The 19,687-nt window shown below is 44.4% G+C and overlaps 1 protein-coding gene across 6 annotated transcripts in view; it reads right to left on the bottom strand.

Moving 5' to 3' along the window:
* The window catches only part of LOC121598362 (glutamate receptor ionotropic, kainate 2), a 115,648-nt gene that overhangs the window by 16,196 nt on the left and 79,765 nt on the right, over positions 1 to 19,687 (bottom strand). For 5 of the 6 annotated variants that reach the window (XM_041925118.1, XM_041925101.1, XM_041925090.1 and 2 more), the window contains 7 exons: positions 17,928 to 18,069; positions 17,665 to 17,823; positions 17,463 to 17,483; positions 12,989 to 13,141; positions 12,511 to 12,899; positions 12,121 to 12,381; positions 9,963 to 10,100 (listed from right to left, as the gene is read on the bottom strand). In XM_041925118.1, the coding sequence (XP_041781052.1) occupies positions 9,963 to 10,100; positions 12,121 to 12,381; positions 12,511 to 12,899; positions 12,989 to 13,141; positions 17,463 to 17,483; positions 17,665 to 17,823; positions 17,928 to 18,069 (1,263 nt within the window). Of the gene's footprint in view, positions 1 to 6,165; positions 6,304 to 9,962; positions 10,101 to 12,120; positions 12,382 to 12,510; positions 12,900 to 12,988; positions 13,142 to 17,462; positions 17,484 to 17,664; positions 17,824 to 17,927; positions 18,070 to 19,687 lie in introns of all 6 variants that reach the window. The other variant, XM_041925072.1, reaches the window with a different exon arrangement.

Here is a 19,687-nt window from a genome sequence, read left to right on the forward strand (position 1 = left end):
GTAACGTAAGGGCACTTGCATCCCGGGTTTCTTGTAAAGTACTGGGCGCCTCCATGGAGCTCGTGAATGTGAGGTTAACATAAGAAAAAACACCCCGACGGATGAGCAAAAAAACTATCCCGACACCTTGCTGCGATTGTGTTCGCTTGCGGTTGAAGTTTGTAAAAATATACTTCCCTCTGCTACAACCGTTAGCCCCACCTTTGCCGGCTATGTTCCCTAAAGTGCTACGGTGGACAATGTGGAGGAAACAATGTGTGGGGGGGAGGAAATTGGATAATTTTACGACAGCTATTCTTGCAGCGCAAATCGTGGACCAGATTTTCAGTGCAACACTGTAGGAAAGATTTACCTGCGGGCGGCGGAGAAGCGCTGAAAGAGAAAAAGAGACCGGGATGCAACGGAATGCATCGCGTGGATGACCATCGAGCAAAGGACGGTGCATCAAGGGCCCGGTTCATCATTAGCCCTGAAGGAGGTGTCGTTTACCTTGCCACTTGGCTGGGCCCTGTTTCAACAGCACACACGGTGCGCAGGGTGAAGGAGGAAGCACAGCCAGACCAAAAGGGCGAAGGTTCGAGAGTGAAACCGAAGCGGTGAGCCTTCACGGCATTTCCTCTCGACAAAAGCGAGTACCCTTTTGTGTTGCCAACAAATCGGTGAAACAATCTTGACTACCCACGTGTGAGTACGAGTGTGTATGTGTGTGTGGAGGCAAAATATGTACAGTGGTTGGTAAAATAATGTGCCAACGACATAAAATTTTAGTTTTTTTACCAATTCTCGTAAAAAAATGAAGATATTTTACTTCTTTATTTTTTAAACCATTATACTATTTTTTTCTTATGAATTTGAAGTACCAAATCATTTAAAAAAGTGAAGTTTAAAAAAACCCCACTGCACATTTTAATCATTCTTTAGAAAACATATTTTCTGACAAACAAAACACTAATCTAATAATTTATATTCATTCCTCTGTTATTATTTCTCTGCTGTTAATATTTGGTTTTGATCCTAAGAGCATTTCAGAGCTTTAACATATTTTGTTTTCTTCTTATTAACGCCATTTTCACCATTTTGCATCGCATTCAAAACCGCCAACGAAATCTCGAAGGGAATCAAATTTCAAACAAAGTGGGGGCCATTCAAAAAATTTTAATCGATTCATTTGTTCTTGTAGGGTTCCTGTTTGCAAAATTTGTTCCTGTTGGAACATTAATTTATTTACTAACTCCATATTTTTCATAGAAAATAGATAAGTTCATGCTGGATGTTTATACAAGTAATAACTCTCATCATGCCGTCAATTCATACCACACTCTTCACTCTTGCTAAAAATGGTCATCCCTGTGCTTCCTTCATATATCATTATTGATTGAATCACGTCTAGATATAATCGAACATAAATTCTAATTTCAATTAATCTGTGCAAAGTTCACGAAAATTTTTTGATACAATTGGTACTAAACCTGTGACTGAAATCGCCTATGAAATGACCGAACGGATCAAAGAAAAAACACAACAATCTGAGTTACTTCTTTTAACTGCTCTTTTTAATGTAAATAATAGTTCATAGTTTATTTTTTTCGTTAGGTTAAGCAAGATAAAGTTAACAAATGGCAAAAGCCTTACATTGTTGAAACCTAAATTAAAATTTGAACTTGGCGATGAAAAGCGATGGCGCTAAATCTCGCAATCTCTTATTTTATAATTATATAAAATATATAAAATAAAAAAAAATATTAATATATTCAAAGCTAAGTTTTCAAACAATCTCACACTATTCTTCTTCTTTGGCTCAACAACCGATGCCGGTCAAGGCCTGCCATCTCACTTATGGGGTTGGCTTTCATTGACTTATTGATTTCCCCCCATAGCAGGATGGTCAGTCCTACGTATGGCGGCACGGTCTATTTGGGGCTTGAAACCATGACGGGCATGTTGTTAAGTCGTACGAGTTGACGACTGTACCATGAGACCGACTGTACCATGAGATCTCACACTATACCTGCATGTTATTCATCATATTTAAGCCAATTGGCTTTGATGAACATGCTGTAGAACGGGCGAGTAGCTTGAAAGACGCCACATCTAACGAATGGTTAATTAATAAAATGACAATGTGATGCCATTAGGGGGTGTTTGTCCTTAGGATTAGCTATTATCAGTCCTTTTCCGACTCCGGAAAAATCGGAATCATAAGTTCCGCCCGGAGTTGGAGTCGACCGGAATCGAAGTTATTCGGAATCGAGAGCTTCAGAGTCCAGGCCGATGCTCCAGAGTCAATTGGAGTCGACCGGAATCGTAGTAGGTCGGAGTCAACAGGAGCCGTCCGGTGCTTGATGTGTTTGTGATCAAACATTTCATTTCGTTTTGTTTTTTTTTGTCTTTCCCTTTGCACTTCGTATACAGACCTTTGATTCGAAAGCCGACTCCGGACAACTCCGGACGACTCTGAATCTAACCGATTCCGGACGACTCCGAACGACTTCGACGACACCAAACATCTCCCAACGACTTCGGCCGACTTCGAGCGACTTCGGGCAACTCCAAAAGACTCTGGACGGCTCCAAACGACTCCGGATAATACTGGACGGACCTACCTTCTAGAGTCGTTTCCGAAATAACCGGAGTCGGAACGCAGTCGACTCCAGATTTTTGCCAACTTAGCCCATCGCTAAAAGACTAAGGTCTTCACTATGGTCTAAGGATAGACAAAAACACGCCAAAATTTTCTGAAACAAGCCTGGAATGCCTTAGAAATGCGTATAAATTATTAAATTGGTGTTATTTATGCTAAAACATGTGTTCTCTAGAATGATTAAAGTGGGTAGAGAGACATTGTTTTCTTAAAGCAATGTTTTCATTTTTATCTAGGTTTAGTACTTCACATTCATTAGCATATAACGAATAATGTTTCAAAAAATAAAGCACAATAGCTTCATTTTTCACGAAAAGAAAATGGCTAAAATGTAAAACTGCAAGTAGTGGGCACTATATTTAGCTGATCACTGTAGCTACTGCTGCCCCGTTTCATCCCAGCCCGTGAACATCATTCTGCTTACCTCTTCCATCCCCTGGACCTAGTTGTCAATTTTTCCTTGTTGCAAGAATGTGAGTCAAAAACTTTCTTTTACATCCACTTACTCGTTACATCCCCCTTCACTTCCCTTTTCCCTATCACTTACGTCTTATGGAAGGCTTGAACTTTCCACCCGATGTTCTCACTCTTGCATAAAATAGTTTCACTTTTTGTGGTTACGGGAAAAACTGTGAGCCTGTATGTGTGTGTGTGTGCTTTTTGTTACTTTTGCTGTCAGTAGTTGCTCGTAGGAAAAATCCAATCACACGCACACATACACCCATCAACATTGTTGCCCAGGCAGAGCTATAAAGCAATCGGGCGAGCAAAGGTCCCGCCGGGTGGTGCGTTCTCGATTGCTGCCTAAATTTTATGCACCATGCCCCACCCGCCGGTGCTCTGTCTTCGAAGCTTTACTCCGCAGAAACAGCGTTCTTTGTTACAGCATCCAATGTAGCGTACAGGCCATACACACAGAGGCAGACGGCGGTATTGAACAGCGTTAGTAACAGGGCGCCATCGTCAATAAATCAGTGGCGGTGCGGGCGGATGCTCCAAGTGTACGGTGTTGTTTGTGGGTGGGCTCATCTTACCTCATTTTCTTCTTCATTTTCTTTTCTGGTGGTGTATGTGTGTTCGCAGCGAAGGAAATGGCGTTAGTGTCAGACAAAATTTACTGCTAATGGAGTGAATTCGAACAATGGGGCAGCGCCCGACCATCGGCAGCGGAAAGGCTTTTGCGGGGAACACGAAAGCGAAGATTTCTGATCCGTTTTCCGGGCTGTGCGGATGTCCTGCCGTATCGATCCTTGGCGCTGCTCGGAGCGTCGTGAAGGACGGGACTGTGACAGCTTCCAATTTACGTCCCACGGACCCGAATAGCGTTTCCGACCATTATCGAATGGAAACAAAGAGAAGGAAAGGAATAACAGGGAGTACGGTGGGAGGAGGAATCTTAAGCAGAAACACAATCATCAATGCCCCTCTCACCAGTTGCAGCGCTGGTGATGTTCCTTTTCCTCCGCCGCGGGATAATTATTTTAATTTCTTCCCTCGGCCCAGGTCGTCGATCGGCGGGACGCAATGCTGCCCAATGATAACGCGCCCGGCTCATGAATATTTACATTCTGGGTGTTGCGTTTTGCGATCGATACAAGCCACTCAATTTTGGCCCGAGCTCGAGTGGTGGCAGTTTGTGTTTTTGGGTGTAATTTTTGTTTTACCCGGGAACGCGAATAAACTGCTGCAATAATCATGCCGTGCGTGCGTGATCAGCAATCGATCCTTTTAATTGGTTTCGATGATTTGATTTTTTTTGCGAATGAAATCAGTATACAGTCTGGATACGTATACATGCACACGCACACACAGATTCAGTGACATAAAGTCACACAGACATACAGTGAAGCAACACATGGATGTGAGATTTGCTACATCACGCGGGAGAAGAAGAGCAACAATTGAAAAGAAAACGTCACACACACACACACACACACACACACCACACACACACACACACACACACACACACACACAAACACACACACACACACACACACACACACACACACACACACACACACACACACACACACACACACACACACACACACACACACACACACACACACACACAAACACACGCACACAAACACACGCACACACACACACACACACACACACACACACACACACACACACACACACACACACACACGAATAGGCTTGGTAAGCAACATCACACGCGTACAAGCAGCAAAAGCTAGTGAGTGTGATAAAGAGAGAAAAAGAGCGCGAGAGAGCGAGAGAGCGAGAGAGAGAGAGAGAGAGAGAGAGAAAGCGGGAAGAGATAAGGAAAAGAACAGCACAAAACACGATATATGATAAAATGGAGAAGAATGTACAGTAAACAGCTATAAACTATGATACAGTGCCTACCACAACTTTATGGACTGACGTTTTTCACAATTTGTGGAAAATCCATAAGAGATGGATAAAAGCAGTGAGTTTATGAGTTGTGCAGGATACAATTTTACATCTTCGGATATTTTTTTCAAATTTTTTATCACATTTTTACACGACTTATTAAAAAAAAAACCATTTATGGTCGTATCATAACTATAAAGACATACCATAATATATTCTAGAATGGTTTTTCAGAAAAATATTTTCAAAGATTTTTAAAAAGTGTATTGTAAATGCACGCTTTTAAAAAAAGTTATAACATGTTATAAAAAAATTGACAAAAATATACAAAGATGTGAAATAGTACTCTGCACAACTCATACATTCACTGTTTTTATCTATCTCCTACGGATTTTACACAAATCGCGAAAAACGACTGTCCATACTAGTTGTGGTAGGTGCTGTATAAAAACAAAACAAGGAGTAACACAACAATTTTTCTTCAAATAAAAGTAATAAAATATTAATGCATTTTAATAAATACTATAAAAACAGAATCATTGAAAAATTAATCAATAAATAGTCAAACATAACAGGGGACTATGCAAACAAATTAAAACCAAAAACAATTTGGCAGTATTTAGAATCAGAACAAATATCTGAACAATATAAGGCAAAATAAAATAAACGTAAATAAACAATCAAAAATATCTGTAAATGCATAGAGAATTTAAAATAATAAATGAAAAACAAAATCAAAATGTCTAACGTAGAAAAATGAAGCATCTTGATGGTAAATAAAGAATTGAAAATAAATGGAGAATTTGAATTTGAATAAACCAAACACAAAATTAAACACTTGAAACATTTGTATAATAAATAAGATGAAATATTGTATAACTAAAAAAATAACTGCTCTAACACATGACCACTTCAAAAAAAGATACAAATGAAAAAACATTGAAATCAATATAGAAAAAATGAAAAAAAGAAAAGAAACAACGTAGTTGTTTGAAAATAAAACAGACAGAAGACATTGCGGCTAAAACACAGTAACGTGATGAAGAAAAACAGCAAAAAAAAAAACTAGTTACACGCAATAAAAAAGAAGCCGTGAACAAAAGAAAAAAAGAAACGAAACAAAATCCTACCCCACAACACGCCGCTACGGCACTTACTTGGGAGCAATATCGCAACCCTGCTGCATGAGGGAACCGATCGTGAACCAGAGCGAGTTGAGCAGCGTGAAGCTGTTCTCCAGAAACAGGGGCTCGCTGTTGCAGGGGTGTGGATTTTCCCACTCGTACGGTGTGAAGCTGCCGCGGCCAAACAGGATAATCATTGGAAGGGAGGGAGGGAAGCGACCGGAGAATGAAGGCGATGGAAGACGCGGTTGGCACGACGGATGAAAGACAACAGTGGTTCCATTCCGCCGGCACCGGGAGCAAATGAAAGCAATCAAAGGCACCGATGTAACATCACTCGCCCATAAGGAAGAGGTGGCAGAGGTTGGGGAAAAGGGGGTGGAGAGGAAATGGAAAATGGAAGACAACGGAAAAAGAAGCAAAATGAGGGATCATTGTAGTAAATAAGTGTAGCACTCATTTCGATTGTGTACTGTACTGCGGTACACGAATGGCGTTTGTTGGGGTTTTTTTTTTGGTTTTCTCCGCAAGTAGCGAAGGGAGCGGAATATTGCTTGTTTCATTTGCCCCTGCCACCGCGGTCCCCGTTTCGCCCCCCTTACAGTAACAACAATCAAAATCACTTCATCGTCGACGGGCGGAGCATTAGGAACGACTGCGTGTAAGAAGTGTCAGTGTGTGGAGCTGTTATCAATTTGCTGCTTTGCAGTTTTGTAGCGCGACGTTTTTCCACCTTTTTTGTCTTTTTTTCCTTTCTTTTTGCTCGTATTGAATCGCTCGATGATATAAAACCGCCATGTTGGCCCTATCCTCATTCGCACACATACACACACAGCTTAGTTGATGAGCGAGCAGGAACGTCATGTTTTCCGCCCGACACACGACACGTGTACGTTCGGTGTAATTCTCGAGGTGCGTTTTGCGAAAAGGATGAAGCAATCTAGTTATAAATTTATTATCTCGCCGCTCGCTGGCGCAAAAAGGCGGAACCGATACCGACACACCACGCACACTAATGCAGAAGCAAACGCTCTCTCTCTCTCTCTCTCTCTCTCTTTCTCTCTCTCTCTCTCTCCTTCTTTTCCCTTCATCAAGTGTAAAGCTAGCGGTAGCACAGCGGGAGCGTTAGCGAGCAACGCACGTGTGCACCCGAGCGCGCTTTCCTTCGCTTCTCCAGCGAGCGAGGCGTCCCCTTTCATCTAATCCCGATCGAGCGGCGCTGCCGAGATTATCCTCCCGCTCAGTGTTGGTCCTGCGGGAGGGGACGGCAGGTTTGTTGTTCGCATTTCGGTCACACAACCTCACACACACACACTCTGCCGACAGAGACGGCCCACAGCCATTGGATTAAGATTTCACTTATCGCTTCTTCAATTTATTAAATTGAAATTTAATCCCGATTCCATTTCTGCCCCGTCCTCCTATCCACACTTGGCTTCCCATCGCCTAATCCCTGATCCCGCTGCTAACTCTGGGGCTCTGCACCAGTCCGCTGTGTTTCGCAGCGCAACGTTCGGAGGGTGTATCCTTTTCGCATCTTTCACTGGGGAGTTTTTGTGTGTGTTTCCAATGCTGCGCGTGGAAGACAGAGTCAACTGGCGAAAAGCTGGCTTTATCGTTGTTTGTAGCTTGTTTGCGATTTACCAGGAATAATGTGCGCTTTGCTGTAGCTTGTCAGCTATAGAATGCAGTGCGCACTGCCTACATTTAGGCGCATTTGCTACAAAGCGCATCGAGCGGGACAGGGACACGATTGCTTCGGCACAAAAAAAAAACAATTGAAAGGAAAATATTCAGCGAGCTATTGGAAAATGATTCATGTGCCATTGATGTGCAAAAGAATAGAAAAGACAAGAAAAAAAGAGCTCTGTGTTTCAAGTGTTCTCTCACACAAATGAGAAGTTCAAGTACCATAATGTATTTGTGTGTGCAAAGTATTAATTACATAGCAAAAACAAAGAGTTCTTCAACTTTCCCTCTCTCTCTCTCTCTCTCTCTCTCTCTCTCTCTCTCTCTCTCTCTCTCTCTCTCTCTATCTATCTATATCTTTTTCTCTTTTTATTCTTTTTAAGAATAAAGTCACAATATCCTCTTCCTTTCCCTCATTTGTTAAAAGCTGTTGAAGCACACATTTATTTCCACCGTAACGCACGCGGGAAAAAGGGAGACAAAGTAAGTGGCTTTTGAGTGATGAATTACGTGCTGTGCCCTTCATCGTCTCGGCTGCTTGAGTTATGAGCGTTATGAATATCTTTGAATGAATACTCAAACACATACACACACACACACGCGCCGTCATCCATGGAAAGTTTGCTTCGACGAGGTGGAAAACAGCGCGCCCTACGATGCATGAGTAGTGTCTATTTTTCAGCCCAAAACTTCAATCTCGCCCCGTTTGTGAACCGGCGGCACCAAACAGCTTCATCCTTCACCTGTCCTGTGTAGAAAAGGCTAGAGACGCGAACGTCTGTGGCTGTGTGTGTGTGTTTGTGTGTAGGTGTGCGTGAAAGATGGGAAAGAATAAGTGGAAAAGCAACTTCCTCCAATCATCTGGAGTGATTGAGATTTACAATCGTTGGTGGGTACGTTAGGGAAGGGTAGCTGTAGCCGCGCTGTATTGGGCTGTGGTCTGTTTGGAGGTTTGGAGAGCGAAACCCTGTCTGAAGTGGAAGTATTTTTCACAAACTTTGTGAAGTATTAGCTGCTGAAGAATAGAGCGATTGTTCAGCTTGTTTCTTCCGAGCGCAAAGGAGCGAGTTCGCAAAAGCACTGCCTCCGCTGGTTGGCGTACCCTACACACACACACACAAAACACGCTTACGGCCAGAGCTCACAAATCCATCGCTGAAACCTGATAAGCTCGCAATCGATCGGGGGAGGAAACAGCACCTTGACTACCCGTTCGAAACCCCATCGAAAGTGGCGTTGCTGTTCGTGGAAGGATGGAAACAAATGCGGCAGAAGAAGAGGAAAAAAAGCCCCTCTAAGCTCTGTCGTATTAGCCGTTAGCTACAACCAACCCACCCACAACGGTACGGTACAGTCGGCCGACGGTAGCAGTGAAACGAGGGAAAAAACTAAAACATCTCTTCGCATCACAACGTCGGGAACGTTTGCGTGCTTGAACGAACGCAGCGCTGATGAGGTGACAAAGGGAAATGATCGGTTTTACGGCTAAGCTGGCATGAAGCCGGAGCCATCCACTTCCCCCGCCCGACCGCTAACGGGTCGATTAGCGGTGGTTAGTGAGCTGGTTGGGCTGGCTGTCTGATCCCCCCCCCCCCCAGCTCGGACTTCAATCGGGCTCGTGCTGCGGTGAGATTAGTGCGTGGAGAAGATAATGCAACACGATTAAGCCCGCCGCGGGAAGGTGTAGAGAAGCTTTTAGAGATTGAACGTTAATTTGTTGCCCGCGTTGCGTCGTACTTTTAACCGACTTGATTGCTTTCGAACTGTCGTCCGCAATCGGTTACTCTAGCAGGATGAATTGAATTGAACAGCCAATTGAAAATCGCATCAAAAAACCGCGTCCCACTGCAACTGGCTCGCAAATGGTCTACAATGCTGCTACAAACTAACTTCAAACAAGCGCTACAAGGCATCACTACTACAAATAGAAAAAAAAAACAAACAAAATAGGCGTATTGAAAAGGAGGGTAAAAAAACACACACACACAATTACACACAATGAGAATGGCGCGAAAAATCTGTCAAAACCTCTGACACCACAAAAACAAAAGGAAGGGTGGATAAAATCCGTCACTCTGCACTTGAATCCGTTCAACCGTTCGCGCGCTAAACTTTTGGGCTTCGACTTTGGGGGTTCTTACTTGGGCAGAAAATCGCACCCCTGCTGCATCAGCGAACCGATCGCGAACCACATGCAGTTCATCAGCGTGAACTGTGTTTGCAGCTTTTCCGGGTGCGGATCGCACGGGTTCGGCGTGGGCCACTCGTACGGTGTGAAGCTGTTCAGTTATGGGGGAGGAAGAGAGCGTTTAGTACGAAGCAGTAAAATTAGAGAAGAGTTTTTTTGTAGTTGTTGCATTTGTGAAGGTCGGGAACGGGAGAGCGGTGAAGAAAAAACTAACAAAATTCAAAACAAAACTCACTCAACAGCTCAAAGTGCAAAATAAAAGCTGCATCAAAAACACCACAGCAAGAAAAAAAAAAGAAAAACAACATTTTCCCAAAACAACCAAACAAAAAAAAAGCTCCACCCACCGTGAGTGACACAATGGACGGAAATGAGAATTTATTGCCCTACGGGCAGGGAAGCCAGCGGGGCAATTTTGAATATTGATTGGAAAATTAACGATGATGCAACGGCGACCGAACGGTTGTATTTATTTTCCCTGCCGCCCACGACATGTGAAATACGCTGCTGGGAAAACGATATTGCGCTAGTAAACTAGGCGCCGCATCTCACACCTGCAACCCCTCCCCCCGCCATGGGGGTAGTGATTTTTCGCGATAATTAACTTCCACGTCCGGGTGCACACACACACACACTCAGCGAGAGAGCGAAAGCAAATTGAATTTGTGGTCGGTTATTTACATTCCTGTGTGTATATGTATTTACGAGTGCGTGTGTGTGTGTGTGTAATGCTTCCTCTTCGCACTGGTTGATGAGCAGATAATCGCGCAGCGGGCGTTGTATGGCGCTGTTTATTTTGTTGTTGCTGTTGTTCTGGTCCTCTTGTTTGCTCATCTCGCCCATGTTCATTGGGCGTGCGGATGTTATCTGTGCTGCGCTCCGTTAATCTTGCCCGGCGGGATAGCGTGAAGCGGAAGCGTTTCAGTTTTTGCTTTGTTTTTCGTTTTGTTTTTGGTTTCCACCATTTTGCTGTTGCCCCCCCCATCGCCCAGGTTTGCGCAATTGTGTGCGTAGGAAAGCTTCCCCATTGTGGTGGCTGTAATCGATGCTCGATGATTGCGATGCTGCACAAGTAGCCAGTACTTGAAGCGCTCCGGGCAGGGGCTTTCGTTCGGCTAGGGGACATCAATACGGTGCCGTGACCAGGATTTCGATTGAAAATATTAATCATTTTTGCAAAGTGAACAGCTTTGTTTGATTTCTTTTCACCGTTCCGATCTGATTGCGCTTTGAAAGCAACAGTTTGGTAAAAAAAATAGTGCATGGTGCCGTGACCAGGAAGCAGCCCCTGCTGCACCAAGGGATTGTGAGACGAAGAAGAAGGGGACGAAATTACCAAGACTTGTGCAAGCGCCATTCAAGGGCGGCAAATCACCGAAATGGCCAGTAATGGTACCGCTGGGGGTGCCCCCCCCCTCCCCCGCTAACCGTGGGAAACAAAGGGGCGAACCAACGAGGGAAACCGCAACCGCGCAACGGGGAAGCGCAACGGTTTTGCACGATGGGCACTCATAAATGGTGGATAATTTTCAATTAGATTGCACTCGTAAAACGAAATTACGCTCTACACTTGTGCGGTCGTTCGTCCGGTCGGTCGGCGAAGACGATTGCAAGGGATTGCCGACCGGGCGATTGCACAGGATCTGCACGGCACGGGCTGCTGCGGATCGGGTGGGGCGGCTGCTTTTGCTGCTTCCCATGCTGGTTGTTCACTGTTTCCGCGTTTTTTTTCTTCCTCTTTTTGTTTCGCCCCACTGCTAGCGTGCGCACACGGTGTCATTTCCGGCTGAGCTGTCGCTGACGATGCCTAATGAGGTGCAATCTTGTTCCCGAGACCGGGACAGACATGCTGCTGAGGCACTCGCTTGTCGTTCGCTTTTAGTTTTTTGTTGTTTTATTTGCCTCCCGTGTGCGAGATGCACCGTTTTGTGCGCGACTCATGGCTTCCGGGAATGCGTGTCGTGCTTTTTCATTCGCGTTCTATTTTTACACACTTTCAAGTGCTTCTTACACTCGAACGGGCAAACAAACGTCGAGCAGCTGCTGAGAGGGAAGGCAACACACACACAAGGAAAAAAAGGAAAGGTTAAAACTTAAAAAGGCATGCTCACCGCGCCAGTATGAACAGCAGCACCGAGACACCGAGGTAGGCCGTCGCCATGTAGATCCAGACGTCGAGCGAGAGCGGCGAAAGGAAGGAAAACAGATTGGGTGGCTGCTTCACCGGCTTCCGGTACAGCACCGAGATGCCGAGGTTCATGAACGGCATCGTGAAGTCGACCACCTGCTCGCGGTCGAAGGTGATGGTAAGGTCGGCAATGGCTAGGTCGGCCCGCTGCTCCAGCAGCTCCTTGATCATGCCGTCCCATTCGCTGGTGTGTGTGTATATACATGTGTGTGAGTTGTGTATAAAGAACATAGAAAAAGATGTATTAAGCTGCGGGCTGGATGAGACGGACCTCCCCACGCATTTGCTCGTGATTTTTTTTTCTGCCACCTACCCCGTCTCCTTGTTGTGGCTGCCGTAACGACCGTCCGGCGCGAGCCGTATCGTGTAGTTGAAGCCCAGTATCTTCGAAATCTCGTGTATCAGATCGATCGCGTAGCCCTCGAACTGCGAGTTGCCGGTCAGCTTCTCGGCCGAATCCTTGCGCATGCAGTACGGCGCGCTCAGGATCGTCGTCACGATCAGCGTCTTGTTCTGCAGTATCTCGACGATCTCCTTCTGCTGCTCGCCGTACGTGCGCGTGAAGTTGACGCCCGAGGTCGAGTTCCAGGTGCCGCTCTTGCGCAGCCCCTGCGGTCCCAGCTCCACAATGTCTAGCACGAAATCGCTCCGGAAGCCCTGGTGGTCGAACTTGATGACGTCGGTCAGTCCGCGCATCTCCACCTGTCGAAACAAAAACAAAACAAAACAAAAAACGTTGCATTGCGACGAGAAACGGGAAAGGAGCGGCGGGCGAGCGACATGGTACGTACGATTTTCATATAATTTATGAGGCTGTATCCGTGCGGCCACGTATCCTGGGTGTCGCATGACAGCGGATGAATGTCAATCTGCTGGCTGGTATCCAGATCGTGCAGCGCTTTCGCAAACAGATGCACCGCGTCATACATCAGCGCCGTTTCCGCCTAGAATGCAGCAATGTGAGAGAGAAAGATAGAGAGAAAGAGAGAGAGAGAGAGAGAGAGAGAGCCAAAGGATGAGTGAAATAATAAAGGGTGGAGGAATAATTGCGCGCACGAAGTGAAAACCCATGAGCCGTACGGCTTCTCGCGTGGAAAGTCAACACACATCTGTCCACATTTAGCCCGACGAAGAGAGCGATAGAGCAGGGCGCGAAAATGATCGACCGAAGGGGGTAGGGGTGGAAGGTAGAGAGGACTTAAATTAACATTCATACGAGTGCACCCAGGGCTTTGGGCGTTGTGCAGGCCCGTCCGACCGGAAGCACCGTTCCGCCGGCCGAACGCCGTATCGGCCATAAGTTGGCTGCCATCGTCCCATCAAACAAGAAGGTTAAATGTAAACGAAGCAATTATTGGCATTTCATTAGCCCTGGTGTGCCGGGGCTGGGGTGGCGTTGGGTGGCGTTGGGTGGCTGCCCGCACAGCATGTACACGGCGGCAAAGCTGCTGACAGTGCGTGCTATTGCGCTCTGACCCGCGCACCGTGGGTTGGAGTTGGGTGATCGAATGGACATTTTGTTTTTCGTTTTGGATTCATTTATTTATTTTCATTTTTTTCCCTGGCATTATTGAGATCGAAAAAATATGAAGCTGAGTGGCACATGCCGGATGCGCCTTTGCTCCAGCAACAGCGGAGCAACAAAGCAAAAACACTTATAAAACGCTTTTTAACTGGAGTAGAGAAGATATATTTTAAAAAGAAAGATATTTTTGAATGTTTTTTGTTTTGTTGCAAAATTTAACAAGATGCTGAAATTCTCGATACCGGATGTAAAAAAGAGTAATCTGGTTTTAAAATTTTGAATATGAGCAATTAGCTCTTTTATTATAAACGGATCAAAGCCGAACGATTTGAACACATCAGATTGCTGGGGATGAACTTCTTGAATGGCACGGACGCTGTGTCGGTCAATAGTAGTAGTAGTAGTAGTAGTAGAAGTTGTTGTATTGTAGTTGTAGTGGTAGTGCTAGTTGTAGTTGTAGTTGTAGTGGTAGTGCTAGTTGTAGTTGTAGTTGTAGTGGTAGTTGTAGTGGTAGTGGTAATGCTAGTTGTAGTTGTAGTTGTAGTGGTAGTGCTAGTTGTAGTTGTAGTTGTAGTGGTAGTTGTAGTTGTAGTGCTAGTTGTAGTGGTAGTTGTAGTTGTAGTTGTAGTTGTAGTTGTGTTGTATTTGTATTTGTAGTTGTAGTTGTAGTTGTAGTTGTAGTTGTAGTTGTAGTTGTAGTTGTAGTTGTAGTTGTAGTTGTAGTTGTAGTTGTAGTTGTAGTTGTAGTTGTAGTAGCATTGTTTGTTGTTATTGTTGGGAATTTTATTGTGGTTAGAATATTTTTTGTATGTGTCCTGTCATGGTGTGCATTTACTTATTGGTCAGCAGTTAACTTATTGTTACTTGATTTGAGTTAAAATAGTCACTAAATGACATTTGGTATAAAATCGTTGAGATACAATAAGTAATTGAAATGTTGTACTATTTCGATAAACACTGAGACAAAATAAAAAATATTCTTGTGTTCTACACTTCTTAAACTTCAAGAAAGCATATAGATCTTTAAAATTTTATTCAATGCTTATATTTACTGGAGTAAAATCGCTATCTTGATGACATGATACAGAAACAATTGATCCACCTACTCTACATACGTAATAATTGTTTATTAAACATTGGATTCGCAAATGTGCTTTCCTCTATAACAGTAAATGTGTGTATAGCACAGCTGAGTTGGAATGTGTTGTTTTTTGATAATATACGTGTACAGTAGAACTGCGAGATTGTCGAAAAATTGTCCCATAGCAAGCTTTAACACTAGAACCGCCGGACTTTTCAACCTTACTAAAACCGCCATATGGGACAATTTTGTCCCATTCGTTATGTGTACATATTTAGACATTTTTATTATTTCCTAAGGGTTTCATGTGGTAAAATAATTATTAACTCCATAATTAGGTATAATAAATCTTTATTAGACGACGAACCAGTGCTACTAATAAAATTGCGCTAGAGTGTACGGTAGAATGCTTTTATGGACTAGCCGATTGAATATAGCGAAAACATAAGCACGTAGTAAGCAAGAGTAAAAGCACGTATGTAGTCAAATACTTTCGCGCACTTTTATTGTTCTATTCGTATTGATATGCCTTGTCAAAAAATGCGTACACGCCAGTGCTGCCAGACTTGCAGCAGCACACCCCTCACTCGTTGACAGCAGGGATGCCAGCCATCACAATAAAATTTGCTTATAGGACAAAAATGTCCCATATGGCGGTTCTAGGATAAAAATGATTTTTTTAAAGAACCATATGGAATACAATTATTTTTATTAGCGCATTCGAAAGATCGTTCAAAATAAATAAAAGTCACAAAATTTCAATGGTTTGTCACGACGACAAGCGGAATAACACACCTTTTTCGAGTGCGATGGGACAAAAAAGTCCCATCGGCGGTTCTAGTGTTAAGTCGTATGACAAACATAGGTCCATACAAAGCTTACAACCATAGTTGAAGAGTTGAAATCTATGATTTCATGTATTTAAAAAAACGATTTAGAAAAACGATGTAACTGTCATCGATCAGAAATTAAAAGAAAATCCATTAACTTCTGCTAAATAACAATTTTAAACTGTAAAAATCGAAATCGCCGTTTCAGCGAATCGTCGTAACACAAGTGGCTCGTTTATCGAGGATCACCTGTATAGGAAAGAGTGCCGAATACCTATTTTTTTTAATTTTATTTATAAGCTAAAATTACCTAGTGCCTAACCTATTTTACCTAAATCTTCACCTGAATTATATAGAAAAGAGGAGAGCTATATAAAGCAAACACAACACAAATACATTAAGATCTTGTTTGTGTGAAGTGAGGCATCATTATTTGTTTGTGTGTTTTTCTTTATATTGATAACTATAGTATTCGTGTTGTTTTCTGATTCTAAGAAAAAACAAGAACTGTCAAAGCTAATTTAAAAGCAAACAAGGATTGAATAATTGATATAATAATTGGAATCCTCTTATCTCAATTTTATGACATACTAAAATTGAAATTTGAACTATTTTCCAGTATTAGAAGGAGGTTCCATATGTCCACTTGTTCTCATGCTATGCGCTCACGAGCCTGGCTGTAGCGATGAATCGTCAACACGCGTTCCAAAATGTCCGACGTGCACCGTTTAGAGACGTGTGGCTGGGATGGTTTTAATCGGTCTCGTTCTGGACGGGCACCGTCCCATTTGCCGGAGCCGCGTGCTTAATGATGGATGGACCTTCGGTTCGGCCGGTTATGTGGCCAAATTCTCGCTCCAATAATTTACTCACGTGTAAGGCGGACCAGGCGGACCCGGACGACAACGCGGCGGATAGCGGCAGAGGCTGTTAGCTTTCAATAATGCTGGCGTTTATCTCGCACCCAGTACACAAGCCAGCGTGAAGTGTTAACTTTAAATTATTATCCCGCTTCCTGTTTGGATGTAATTTCGCCCTCAGCAGAGCAACAAGTAATTGTACCGCCGCTATTTAGGGAGGACAAAAGCTGTACCGCATTCCAATTCCGGCAAGGGCAGGAATAGAAGGAAGTCAAGCCCATTGCTCAAATCGTCTGATCTTTCATTGATATTTACATTAAATTTCTTCATGCCACCCGCTGGGTCAGTTGATTGACATGAATTTCAATGCAACGGTAAATATAACAACCTCGGGACGAAGCCGGAAATTTCATTCCAATTTCCGTGAGCCCCCGTAGCCGAGTCATTGCGGGTTGAAAAATGAGTTCCTGCTCTGCGTGTGTGTGTTTTGCTGGATGAAGCGAAGGTAGGAGCTGCAGAGCCGTCGGTCAGACGTCCGGACAGCCGGAAATGATGACTACAACGACGAAGAAGACGACCATGACGACGACGACGACGACGACTACGTAAAGCCTGTCAAGAGGGTGCCCTTCCTTCCTTGTCAAGCTCCTACCATTCCGGGGGGGGGGGGGGGGGGGAGTTTTTATTTCCTTGGGAGCAAAAGCACGTCCCAGTGTTTGCATTTTTATTGCTCCTCCCTTCCCAACAAGAACGAGGAAAAAAACCGGCCTCTGCCCGGGGAAAATTGAAATAATGTCAACCGGGCTGACGGCTCGGCCCAGCTGTCGGACAGCACGAAAAGTCCGACCTGACGCTGCCGCAGCCGTAATCTTCAACGCTCGAGCCGTGGCCCAACTGTCCGGGCTGGGCAGCCTTTGTGGCAGAATAATTCAAAAGCCCAGCATTTTTGGGCCGCCGGGCTACACTCACCTTGATCACGGTCACGTTCTCCTATTATCCGGTTGTCCAAATGTCCAGTGTTTTCGTTGTTGGTTGCGGTAAACCCAGGGGGCGGGGGGCGCGACGTAACGCAGCGTGGGAAAGAAGAACCACCGACGTCCGACGATGGTCAGGGTGTGATTTATGAAGTGAATCGCTTTGCGGTTTAGAGGAATGCTGGCCGAACACTTACCGCCGTTTTGAAGTCAACCTTTTTGCCGAGCCGTGCCTCGCCGATCGTCCAGTTGTGGATGGCCTGCGCTACCTCCGGGTTTTCCGGATCGACCAGCCGGAACGCGGTAATGTTGGTGCCACCGTACTTGAACTCGTCCAGATTGATGGTGTGCAGATCCTGAGTGAACGAAAAAGGGAAAAGATTTGTGCGACAGTTTAGACACGATGCACATATATATATATGTGTGTGTGTGTGTGTGTGGGATGAGCATGGACACTTACCAGCGATGTGATGAGATAGCTGTGGTAGTCGCTCATCATACCGATCTGCTGCGCCTGCTTCAGCACCTCGTAGATCCGCTCGGTCGAACAGTCGAGCACGATGTGCGATTCGGCCGAGTTTTTGATCTGCTTCAGCAGCGGGCTGCAAGGGGGAAACACAAAAAGGCAGATATAACCGATTGAAAATCCGAGTTAATGAATGTCCACGGCAAGATGCATGTGTGCTTCAGCACAGGGGTGAGACCGCGGCGGATCGGGCCTCGGCATCGTCCCGCTCGGAACATTATGGCACCGGGTTGACCCTCGTTGTCAGCTCCTCGAACGGCAGGCGTGTACAACATCGTTCGTGGAACGATAGGAGCGGTAGATAACAATCCCTGGAACGTTTTTCCGGACGATGTACTTACACGCAAAACTTTGCCCACTATCTGTCAGTGTGGTAGGTGACGAGCACGTCGACCCAGAGCACTTCATTTCGCTACTGAAGCGCTCTTAATCTTCTTCCCGTTACAAAGTAACTCATGCGGAGCATGGACAGCTTCGCCGAAACTGGTTCGTTCGAAGCAAGCAGCAAGCTCATCGCTAAGCGGTACTGTGTCTTTTTTGTTCCGGGTGAATGGAACCGATGCTCATCTGCCGGACAAAAATTAGTTTTCCTGCTGTTGCAGTGTTCGCGGTGCTGCTAGCAAATGGAGTGTGAATGTTGATCAACGGGCACACAACATGACTGGCACTCCACCACCCGTTAGCTTGAATTTGAATGCTGTGACACGGTTTGTGACACAAGCACACACATACACATGGCTTATCATTACGCAAATGTGCCATATAGCCCCTCTTTCCAGTTTTATGCAGTAAATTATACAAAACATCGAGAGTCGACGGTACCGAATCCATCCAATGTGTCCAATTTTCACCCCGAGAAACGGTGTAAATCGATGGATATTATTGGCTCGCGAAAATGGGGGAAGTTTCGCTTGACTATCGATCAATTGCAGCCGTCTGCTGGCCACAGTGGCGACAACGTTCGAGCACTTTGTTGTAACACATCATTGCATCGCTGCAATGGCGTAATACTGAGTAATACGAGAGCATCTGGTTGCATGATTTTATTAAGTTACTTTCACAATAGCCTCGGCGGCGGGAATCGATGATTGGAAACCATTCCAGGTAGTAATAAAGCTATACATGAACGCTATTGGTTGACTAGCAGCGGCTGATTGCTTTTATTTCAGAGCACGAGAGCTTTTGAAGAATGATGCTAAACTCGATTAATATTACCTGGTTTTTGGTGCAAAAGTACGCGATTTATAAAGCTATAAAATAAGTTGCTCATTGTTCTTGCACTGGATGCAATTAATTTCTTCTTGGCTTCACGCAACCATAATTGTAATAATTTCTCAAATTGTTCTGATTTGAATTCATTAAAACAAAATAGAAAATTAATTGAACAAAACCTCCATAATTAAACAAACTAATAAAGCAACGGATGGAAAAGTAGAGCAATTTGCATACTAGAAAAAGCTTGGCTACTAGTAACATAGTACATGAATAATTTGTTTTGTTTGACAATAGAACGGAAATACAGGGTTTTCACGATTTTTTTGTCGTTTCCCAGAATTTTTTGTCAAATTGTATTGATATCCATTCGGAAAATCACCAATTAATTATGGGAACGAACCAAAAATCACGGGAACTGACCAATAAATCGTGGGAACTCCTGTAACAGGATCTATCTTATCCACCTATAGTCACCTGAA

The sequence above is a fragment of the Anopheles merus genome, chromosome X, assembly GCF_017562075.2.
Source record: "Anopheles merus strain MAF chromosome X, AmerM5.1, whole genome shotgun sequence".
NCBI lineage: Eukaryota > Metazoa > Arthropoda > Insecta > Diptera > Culicidae > Anopheles > Anopheles merus.